Source organism: Procambarus clarkii, chromosome 58 (assembly GCF_040958095.1).
Source record: "Procambarus clarkii isolate CNS0578487 chromosome 58, FALCON_Pclarkii_2.0, whole genome shotgun sequence".
NCBI lineage: Eukaryota > Metazoa > Arthropoda > Malacostraca > Decapoda > Cambaridae > Procambarus > Procambarus clarkii.
This window is the reverse complement of record NC_091207.1, coordinates 11,941,337-11,952,773: the sequence shown is the minus strand read 5'-3', so window position 1 is coordinate 11,952,773 and position 11,437 is coordinate 11,941,337. Positions and strand designations below refer to the sequence as shown.

Sequence of the window (11,437 nt, the reverse complement as noted above, 5' to 3'; positions counted from 1 at the left end):
GTCAGCAACCACACTGACCTTCCTCAACCAGTCCATGGGTCAGCAACCACACTGACCTTCCTCAACCAGTCCATGGGTCAGCAACCACACTGACCTTCCTCAACCAGTCCATGGGTCAGCAACCACACTGACCTTCCTCAACCAGTCCATGGGTCAGCAACCACACTGACCTTCCTCAACCAGTCCATGGGTCAGCAACCACACTGACCTTCCTCAACCAGTCCATGGGTCAGCAACCACACTGACCTTCCTCAACCAGTCCATGGGTCAGCAACCACACTGACCTTCCTCAACCAGTCCATGGGTCAGCAACCACACTGACCTTCCTCAACCAGTCCATGGGTCAGCAACCACACTGACCTTCCTCAACCAGTCCATGGGTCAGCAACCACACTGACCTTCCTCAACCAGTCCATGGGTCAGCAACCACACTGACCTTCCTCAACCAGTCCATGGGTCAGCAACCACACTGACCTTCCTCAACCAGTCCATGGGTCAGCAACCACACTGACCTTCCTCAACCAGTCCATGGGTCAGCAACCACACTGACCTTCCTCAACCAGTCCATGGGTCAGCAACCACACTGACCTTCCTCAACCAGTCCATGGGTCAGCAACCACACTGACCTTCCTCAACCAGTCCATGGGTCAGCAACCACACTGACCTTCCTCAACCAGTCCATGGGTCAGCAACCACACTGACCTTCCTCAACCAGTCCATGGGTCAGCAACCACACTGACCTTCCTCAACCAGTCCATGGGTCAGCAACCACACTGACCTTCCTCAACCAGTCCATGGGTCAGCAACCACACTGACCTTCCTCAACCAGTTCATGGGTCAGCAACCACACTGACCTTCCTCAACCAGTCCATGGGTCAGCAACCACACTGACCTTCCTCAACCAGTCCATGGGTCAGCAACCACACTGACCTTCCTCAACCAGTCCATGGGTCAGCAACCACACTGACCTTCCTCAACCAGTCCATGGGTCAGCAACCACACTGACCTTCCTCAACCAGTCCATGGGTCAGCAACCACACTGACCTTCCTCAACCAGTCCATGGGTCAGCAACCACACTGACCTTCCTCAACCAGTCCATGGGTCAGCAACCACACTGACCTTCCTCAACCAGTCCATGGGTCAGCAACCACACTGACCTTCCTCAACCAGTCCATGGGTCAGCAACCACACTGACCTTCCTCAACCAGTCCATGGGTCAGCAACCACACTGACCTTCCTCAACCAGTCCATGGGTCAGCAACCATACTGACCTTCCTCAACCAGTCCATGGGTCAGCAACCACACTGACCTTCCTCAACCAGTCCATGGGTCAGCAACCATACTGACCTTCCTCAACCAGTCCATGGGTCAGCAACCATACTGACCTTCCTCAACCAGTCCATGGGTCAGCAACCACACTGACCTTCCTCAACCAGTCCATGGGTCAGCAACCACACTGACCTTCCTCAACCAGTCCATGGGTCAGCAACCACACTGACCTTCCTCAACCAGTCCATGGGTCAGCAACCACACTGACCTTCCTCAACCAGTCCATGGGTCAGCAACCACACTGACCTTCCTCAACCAGTCCATGGGTCAGCAACCACACTGACCTTCCTCAACCAGTCCATGGGTCAGCAACCACACTGACCTTCCTCAACCAGTCCATGGGTCAGCAACCACACTGACCTTCCTCAACCAGTCCATGGGTCAGCAACCACACTGACCTTCCTCAACCAGTCCATGGGTCAGCAACCACACTGACCTTCCTCAACCAGTCCATGGGTCAGCAACCACACTGACCTGCCTCAACGTTACATACCTGAAAGAGAAAAAAATATACTGAAACATGACTTACATTACAAAACATTAGTTTAAGAGGATACAGAGCAGACATGTTTCAGGGCAGACACCGCCCCTCATCACCTACATGACAGCAGACACCGCCCCTCATCACCTACATGACAGCAGACACCGCCCCTCATCACCTACATGACAGCAGACACCGCCCCTCATCACCTACATGACAGCAGACACCGCCCTCATCACCAACATGACAGCAGACACCGCCCTCATCACCTACATGACAGCAGACACCGTCCTCATCACCAACATGACAGCAGACACCGCCCCTCATCACCAACATGACAGCAGACACCGCCCCTCATCACCTACATGACAGCAGACACCGCCCCTCATCACCTACATGACAGCAGACACCGTCCTCATCACCTACATGACAGCAGACACCGTCCTCATCACCAACATATCAGCAGACACCGCCCTCATCACCAACATATCAGCAGACACCGCCCTCATCACCAACATATCAGCAGACACCGCCCTCATCACCAACATATCAGCAGACACCGCCCTCATCACCAACATATCAGCAGACACCGCCCTCATCACCAACATATCAGCAGACACCGCCCTCATCACCAACATATCAGCAGACACCGCCCTCATCACCAACATATCAGCAGACACCGCCCTCATCACCAACATATCAGCAGACACCGCCCTCATCACCAACATATCAGCAGACACCGCCCTCATCACCAACATATCAGCAGACACCGCCCTCATCACCAACATATCAGCAGACACCGCCCTCATCACCAACATAACAGCAGACACCGCCCTCATCACCTACATATCAGCAGACACCGCCCTTATCACCAACAGGCCACAAGAGGTCACCTGTACTGACCGGGGGACCAGCCTCGCTACCTACGCTAAGTACCTGCCATAAAGTTTGAACAAAATAACACACATAATATTACAAATATACGATATACATATAATATTATAATATTAAACATATAAATATATATACATATATATTGTTACAAATATACAATATACATATAATATTATAAATATATAGATATATACAACAAAACAAGGCAATATGGGAGTAAATAAACAAATTTGTGGCCACTGTAACAACTTCTTAAAGACGAAGGTAACGGGAATTGAATGTTATATCTGTAAGACTAGATTCCATTCGGCTTGTACAGGAGTGAGTAACACTACGGCACTGAGAGCTGGCCACTTCCTCTGGGTGTGTAAAAATGACCTGCCAGCTTGGAATATCCTAAAAAACCTTCTAGATAACATGACGCATGAACGGAAAACATCATTCATTGGAAGCCTACCAGCCATCCAGAAGGAGTGGGAAAGGAACAACAATTCTAATATACAAGGGGCGGAGGCTATAGTCAGGGATGAAACTGAGGCTGAAACTCAGGAAGTTGCAAACTCTGACTCAGTAGGCCTGGATGTAGATGACAGTAAACTAGAAAGTGTACCAGACAGCACTGACAGCTCGATAGGTACAGACACCACGACGGTTCTCGATAGAGCAATTCAGAACAGAAGGACAGACTTATGCAAATTTTATGCAAAGGGCATATGCAGACATAGATATGCTGGTAATAAGAAAGGATTAGAATGCAGTTACCAACATCCCAAAAAATGTTTAAATATGCTTAGGAAAGGTGAGTGTCGATTTGGATCAATATGTAGGTTTTTCCATCCTGACATGTGCCAAACCTCACTGGAGGACAGAAAATGCTATGACCTTAGCTGCCCACACTTTCACGTGAAAGGCACGGAACGCTACATAAAGAGTGGCAAGCAGGATAACGAATTTGGAGGAAACTCTATAAATTTTTTATACCAGACCGGCAGAGAATTCAAAAGGAGCAGCATGGAGAGTGTATGGAACTGGATGCCAGATCCACTGGCATTCCAGAATTACAGATACAATTACCCACCGAAAGGGAACTACAACTACGACAGAAAACTGCCCTACAACAATCAGTACTGGTCAGAACAAACTCATTATGTCCACGATTAATGGACGTGCCGAAAAAGTCTCCCATTCAAACTATCACTAATAGAGTAACCTCATTCATCTTTGCCAACATACAAGGACTGAAAACAAGAACAAACAACAAAGTACAGTTCATAAATGGCCTCCTCACCGAGTCAAATGCAGTATTTGGAGCTTTCACGGAAACCCATGCAGGGGAATTGTTGGACAGTGAGATCTGGATTCCAGGATATAACCTATACAGGTGTGATAGGAAAATTAGGTCACATGGAGGAGTGGGTCTGTATATTAGGGAAGACCTTGTATGCTCGGAGCTCCTAAACGTTACAAATGAGGTGGTAGAGGTACTGGGATTAAAAATAGAGAAAATAAATTTAGTGATTATACTAATATACAAACCGCCAGATGCAACGGCTGAGGAATTCACAGAACAGATAAGCAAAATAGAGAATAGCCTTGATAATTTGGAGAACCCGATACCTGATATTATTTTCCTAGGTGACTTCAACTTGCCTAGTCTCAGGTGGAAAATAGCAAACAATAATATTATACCAGGAAATCTATCAGGACCTAACCAACCACAGATTAGAGAACTACTTAGATTCTGTGACAAATTTTCACTCAATCAGCAGATATCGGAGCCAACGAGAAATGAAAATATTCTAGATCTGGTCTTTACGAACAATGAAGACATTATCAGAGACATTACGATATCAGATACCACATACTCAGATCACAAACTCATTGAAGTGCAAACGACCATCAATACTCAGAATAGACCTAAAACGTTGATAAAGCGAGAGGGGCTATTCAGTAAATTCAATTTTAATAATAAAAGGATAGACTGGGAGATAATAAACAGGGAACTTACAAACATTCCATGGGGAACTGTTCTAAATAATACAAGTCCTACAGAAGGAATAGAAAAACTTACTTCAGAAGCGTATCAAGTCTGTCTGAAACATGTTCCTTTGAGGAAAGCCAGAAAGAGATCCAACGTAGAAAGAGAACGCAGACGACACTATAAACGCAGGAAAAAAATAACGGAACTGTTTATGCAGACACGAATTTCCTGTCAAAGAAGGAATAATTTAAATAGGGAGATTGAAGAAATCGAGCGGAAATTGAAACACTCATATGAAACTGAAGAAAGGCAGTTAGAACAGAAAGCAATTCAGGAAATAAAGAAAAATCCAAAATATTTCTTCACATATGCGAAATCAAAAGCAAAAACCACTGCCAGTATTGGACCTATTCGTACAAGTGAAGGTTCATACACGGAGGATGACAAAGAAATTAGTGAAATCCTAAAAAAGCAGTATGAGGACATGTTTAGTACTCCAATAAACAACATGAAGGTGGAAGATCCAGACAATTTCTTTATGCGGGATATTCAAACCCCGGTAAATATAACTGATATCAACACGAGCGCATTAAATTTTGAAAAAGAAATTGAAAACATGCCCATGCACTCGGCCCCAGGTCCAGACTCATGGAATTCAATATTTATAAAGAAATGCAAAGTGCCGGTAGCACAGGTACTCAGTATAGTGTGGAGGAAGAGCTTGGACACGGGGGAGATACCAGATGCACTTAAAGTAGCAGACATAGCCCCTCTACACAAGGGAGGGAGCAAAGCATTGGCAAAAAATTATAGACCAGTTGCACTAACATCGCACATCATAAAAGTTTTTGAGAGAGTGATTAGGAGTCAGGTCACCAATTTCATGGAGACCAATGACCTTCATAACCCAGGCCAACATGGATTTCGAGCGGGAAGATCGTGCCTCTCACAGCTACTTGAGCACTACGACAAAGTCACTGAGGCATTAGAAGAGAAACAGAATGCTGATGTGATATACACGGACTTCGCAAAGGCCTTCGATAAATGTGACCATGGCGTGATAGCACACAAAATGAAGTCAATGGGAATAACCGGTAAAGTAGGACGCTGGATACTCAGTTTTCTGTCAAACAGGACTCAGCGAGTAACTGTCAACCATATAAAATCTAGTCCAAGTGCAGTGAAAAGCTCTGTACCTCAGGGTACAGTCCTTGCACCACTGCTTTTCCTTATTCTCATATCAGATATAGACAAAAATACAAGTCACAGCTTCGTATCATCCTTTGCAGATGACACAAAAATCAGTATGAAAATTACCTCGGCTGAGGACATTGAAAAACTTCAAGCTGATATTAATAAAGTTTTCGACTGGGCATCAGAAAATAACATGATGTTTAACAGTGATAAATTCCAGGTACTCAGGTACGGTAAAAATGAGGACCTTAAACATAATACAGAGTACAAAACACAATCAAATGTACCCATAGTAGGAAAACAGCATGTAAAGGATTTGGGAATAATAATGTCTGACGACCTAACGTTTAAGGAGCATAACCAAGCAAATATTGCGTCAGCCAGAAAAATGATCGGATGGATTACGAGAACTTTCAAATCCAGGGATCCCATCACAATGGTTGTGCTCTTCAAGGCACTTGTGTTGTCCCGTCTTGAGTACTGCTCAGTACTCACTTCCCCCTTCAAAGCAGGAGAGATTGCTGAAATAGAGGGAATACAGAGAACATATACGGCACGCATAGACGCAATAAAGCACCTAAATTATTGGGATCGTCTCAAAGCCCTCCAAATGTACTCACTAGAAAGAAGACGAGAGAGATATCAAATAATATACACCTGGAAGATACTGGAGGGCCAAGTACCAAATCTACACAGTAAAATAACAACGTACTGGAGTGAACGACATGGAAGAAAATGTAGAATAGAACCAATGAAGAGCAGAGGTGCCATAGGCACAATCAGAGAACACTGTATAAACATCAGAGGTCCGCGGTTGTTCAACGTCCTCCCAGCAAGCATAAGAAATATTGCCGGAACAACCGTGGACATCTTCAAGGGGAAACTAGATTTATTCCTCCAAGGAGTGCCGGACCAACCGGGCTGTGGTGGGTATGTGGGCCTGCGGGCCGCTCCAAGCAACAGCCTGGTGGACCAAACTCTCACAAGTCGAGCCTGGCCTCGGGCCGGGCTTGGGGAGTAGAAGAACTCCCAGAACCCCATCAACCAGGTATATCAGCAGACACCGCCCTCATCACCAACATATCAGCAGACTCCGTCCACCGAAATGATTCACAACATGGTTTTACTAAAGGCCGTTCATGTTTGACATATTTGCTATCATTCTATTCCAGCATAGTTGAGGCAGTTGATAGTGGTAAGGATTGTGATGTTGTGTACCTTGACTTAAGCAAAGCTTTTGATACAGTGCCACATGAAACATTAATAAGGTAGAGGCTCATGGTATTAGGGGTGATATATTAACTTGGATCAGGGCATGGCTATACCAAAGGAAACAGAGTTAGTATAAATGGGGTTAAGTCAGAGTGGGATAATGTTGTTAGTGGAGTACCTCAGGGCTCTGTCCTGGGACCTCTGTTGTTTATAATATATATATATATAAATGATTTAGATTCAGGTTTGAGTAGCAACAATTGCAAATTTGCAGATGATACGAAAAATCGGGAGGGAAATTAACACGGAAGAAGACTCACTATCACTTCAAGTTGATCTAAATAGGGTTTTGAAATGGTCAAAAGACTGGCAGATGCAGTTTAATGCTGATAAATGTAAAGTTCTGAGGCTAGGTAATGATGATAGAGTTACAAGATACGAGCTAGATGGTGTTGAGATTGCGAACTTGGATTGTGAAAGGGATCTGGGAGTTATGATTAGTAAGAATTTAAAACAAAAGGATCAATGCATGAATGTTCGTAATAAGGCAAATAGGACACTGAGATTTATTAATTGAAGCGTTAGTAACAAGACACCTGGTGTGGTTCTTCAGCTACATCAGTGGTCTACATCAGTGGTCTACGCTGGACACATGAACTTTGATCTGCGAGGCACTACACATCAAAAAGTCAACACCAGCAATCAACAGCCAATTAATGCGCAACTATATTCTACCCACTTCAAGACTCTGTACCAATATAGAAGCATCAAGAGGAAGTATGGGCCAATTGGCCCTCTGCAGTTACTTCCATTCTTCCCTTTCACTTATCCAATTAATACCCATTGTTCCGTGTTCTGTCTTGTGTTGGTCAAAAGTTTGTTCACCTCACCCAAAACTGTTGCAACATATCACCTCACCCAAGTGGGAGTATATAAGACAAGCTGTTCAATGTTAGCAATAAGTAAAACTCTCTTTAGTATTTTCAGGTTACAGTTGTGTGTGTGTAAACTAAAGTCTTTGAAAATGTAATAAGTTATTACGAAACATGTTCAAGCGTCGAGACAGACTAGAAATAAAAATGAATTTTGGAGAATTGATTTTTCAATTACCATCTAATATACTAATATATAAGCATACCTTGCAATACCAGACATATATATAATATATATATATATATATATATATATATATATATATATATATATATATATATATATATATATATATATATATTATATATATATATATATATATATATATATATATTATATATATGTCTGGTATTGCGCGGTATGCTTGGAGCATCCTTCTGCAGGTCTCAGCGGGGCTCTGGTGTGGTAATTGATATTCCTTACTGACAATTAATTACAATCCCCCATCCATTTGCCATTCCCAATCCGGATTACAGCGCCAAGATTCCCAGTTGTGACGGTGTACCTGCCGTCCACCAGTGGTGGGCCCAGCTCTCTGGTCCACCAGTGGTGGGCCCAGCCCTCTGGTCCACCAGTGGTGGGCCCAGCCCTCTCCTCCACCAGTGGTGGGCCCAGCTCTCTGGTCCACCAGTGGTGGGCTCAGCCCTCTGGTCCACCAGTGGTGGCCCAGCCCTCTGGTCCACCAGTGATGGGCCCAGCCCTCTCCTCCTCCAGTGGTGGGCCCAGCCCTCTCCTCCTCCAGTGGTGGGTCCAGCCCTCTCCTCCTCCAGTGGTGGGTCCAGCCCTCTGGTCCTCCAGTGGTGGGTCCAGCCCTCTCCTCCTCCAGTGGTGGGCCCAGCCCTCTCCTCCTCCAGTGGTGGGTCCAGCCCTCTGGTCCACCAGTGGTGGGCCCAGCCCTCTGGTCCTCCAGTGGTGGGCCCAGCCCTCTCCTCCTCCAGTGGTGGGCCCAGCCCTCTCCTCCTCCAGTGGTGGGTCCAGCTTTCTGGTCCACCAGTGGTGGCTGTGTAATCACAACCACTAATGAGGTAAATTAATTTCTCATATAGAGCCCTGGCCAGTGGTCTACTGTTGTGGTCTACTGTTGTGGTCTACTGTTGGGGTCTACTGTTGTGGTCTACTGTTGTGGTCTACTGTTGTGGTCTACTGTTGTGGTCTACTGTTGGGGTCTACTGTTCAGGTCTACTGTTGTGGTCTACTGTTGGGGTCTACTGTTGTGGTCTACTGTTGGGGTCTACTGTTGTGGTCTACTGTTGGGGTCTACTGTTGTGGTCTACTGTTGGGGTCTACTGTTGTGGTCTACTGTTGGGGTCTACTGTTGGGGTCTACTGTTGGGGTCTACTGTTGTGGTCTACTGTTGGGGTCTACTGTTGGGGTCTACTGTTGTGGTCTACTGTTGGGGTCTACTGTTGGGGTCTACTGTTGGGGTCTACTGTTGGGGTCTACTGTTGTGGTCTACTGTTGGGGTCTACTGTTGTGGTCTACTGTTGGGGTCTACTGTTGTGGTCTACTGTTGGGGTCTACTGTTGGGGTCTACTGTTGGGGTCTACTGTTGTGGTCTACTGTTGGGGTCTACTGTTGGGGTCTACTGTTGGGGTCTACTGTTGGGGTCTACTGTTGGGGTCTACTGTTGGGGTCTACTGTTGTGGTCTACTGTTGGGGTCTACTGTTGTGGTCTACTGCTGTGGTCTACTGTTGTGGTCTACTGCTGTGGTCTACTGTTGTGGTCTACTGTTGCGGTCTACTGTTGGGATCTACTGTTGCGGTCTACTGTTGGGGTCTACTGTTGTGGTCTACTGTTGGGGTCTACTGTTGTGGTCTACTGTTCAGGGCCGCCCCCTCCCCCACCCTAGTCAGTGCTCAGGGCCGCCCTCACCACCCTAGTCAGGGCTAAGGGCCGCTCTCACCACCCTAGCCAGGGCTCAGGGCCACCCTCACCACCCTAGCCAGGGCTCAGGGCCGCCCCTCCTCCACCCTAGCCAGGGCTCAGGGCCGCCCTCTCCGCCCTAGCCAGGGCTCAGGGCCACCTCCACCACTCTAGTCAGTGCTCAGGGCCGCCCTCACCACCCTAGTCAGGGCTAAGGGCCGCTCTCACCACCCTAGCCAGGGCACAGGGCCGCCCTCACCACCCTAGCTAGGGCTCAGGGCCGCCCTCCCCCACCCTAGCCAGGGCTCAGGACCGCCTCCACCACCCTAGCCAGGGCTCAGGGCCGCCCTCACCACCCTAGCCAGGGCTCAGGGCCGCCCTCACCACCCTAGCCAGGGCTCAGGGCCGCCCTCACCACCCTAGCCAGGGCTCAGGGCCGCCCTCACCACCCTAGCCAGGGCTCAGGGCCGCCCCTCCCCCACCCTAGCCAGGGCTCAGGGCCACCCCCTACCCCACCCTAGCCAGGGCTCAGGGCCGCCCCTCCCCCACCCTAGCCAGGGCTCAGGGCCGCCCCTCCCCCACCCTAGCCAGGGCTCAGGGCCGCCCCTCCCCCACCCTAGCAAGGGCTCAGGGCCGCCCTCACCACCCTAGCCAGGGCTCAGGGCCGCCCTCACCACCCTAGCCAGGGCTCAGGGCCGCCCCTCCACCACCCTAGCCAGGGCTCAGGGCCGCCCCTCCACCACCCTAGCCAGGGCTCAGGGCCGCCCCTCCACCACCCTAGCCAGGGCTCAGGGCCGCCCTCCACCACCCTAGCCAGGGCTCAGGGCCGCCTCTCCCACCCTAGCCAGGGCTCAGGGCCGCCCCTCCCACCCTAGCAAGAGCTCAGGGCCGCCCCTCCACCACCCTAGCCAGGGCTCAGGGCCGCCCTCCACCACCCTAGCCAGGGCTCAGGGCCGCCCTCACCACCCTAGCCAGGGCTCAGGGCCGCCCTCCACCACCCTAGCCAGGGCTCAGGGCCGCCCTCCACCACCCTAGCCAGGGCTCAGGGCCGCCTCTCCCACCCTAGCCAGGGCTCAGGGCCGCCTCTCCCACCCTAGCAAGAGCTCAGGGCCGCCCCTCCACCACCCTAGCCAGGGCTCAGGGCCGCCCTCCACCACCCTAGCCAGGGCTCAGGGCCGCCCCTCCACCACCCTAGCCAGGGCTCAGGGCCGTCCTCCACCACCCTAGCCAGGGCTCAGGGCCGCCCCTCCACCACCCTAGCCAGGGCTCAGGGCCGCCCTCACCACCCTAGCCAGGGCTCAGGGCCGCCCCTCCTTCCACCCTAACCAGGGCTCAGGGCCGCCCTCACCACCCTAGCCAGGGCTCAGGGCCACCCCCTCCACCACCCTAGCCAGGGCTCAGGGCCGCCCCTCCACCACTCTAGCCAGGGCTCAGGGCCGCCCTCACCACCCTAGCCAGGGCTCAGGGCCACCCCCTCCACCACCCTAGCGAGGGCTCAGGGCCGCCCTCACCATCCTAGCCAGGGCTCAGGGCCACCCCAACATAATC

At 49.6% G+C, this 11,437-nt stretch overlaps 1 protein-coding gene across 1 annotated transcript; it reads left to right on the top strand.

Annotated features, from left to right (window-relative positions):
• The first annotated feature begins 2,207 nt into the window (after positions 1 to 2,207).
• Positions 2,208 to 2,756, top strand: LOC138353519 (aggrecan core protein-like). Its single transcript, XM_069306504.1, has one exon. It carries the CDS (start codon positions 2,208 to 2,210, stop codon positions 2,754 to 2,756), a length of 549 nt encoding a protein of 182 aa, XP_069162605.1.
• The last annotated feature ends 8,681 nt before the right edge of the window (positions 2,757 to 11,437 follow it).

Coding starts and splice junctions, on each gene's coding strand:
- LOC138353519 (XM_069306504.1), top strand. CDS start 2,208: ATGACAGCAGACACCGTCCTCATCACCTACATGACAGCAGACACCGTC.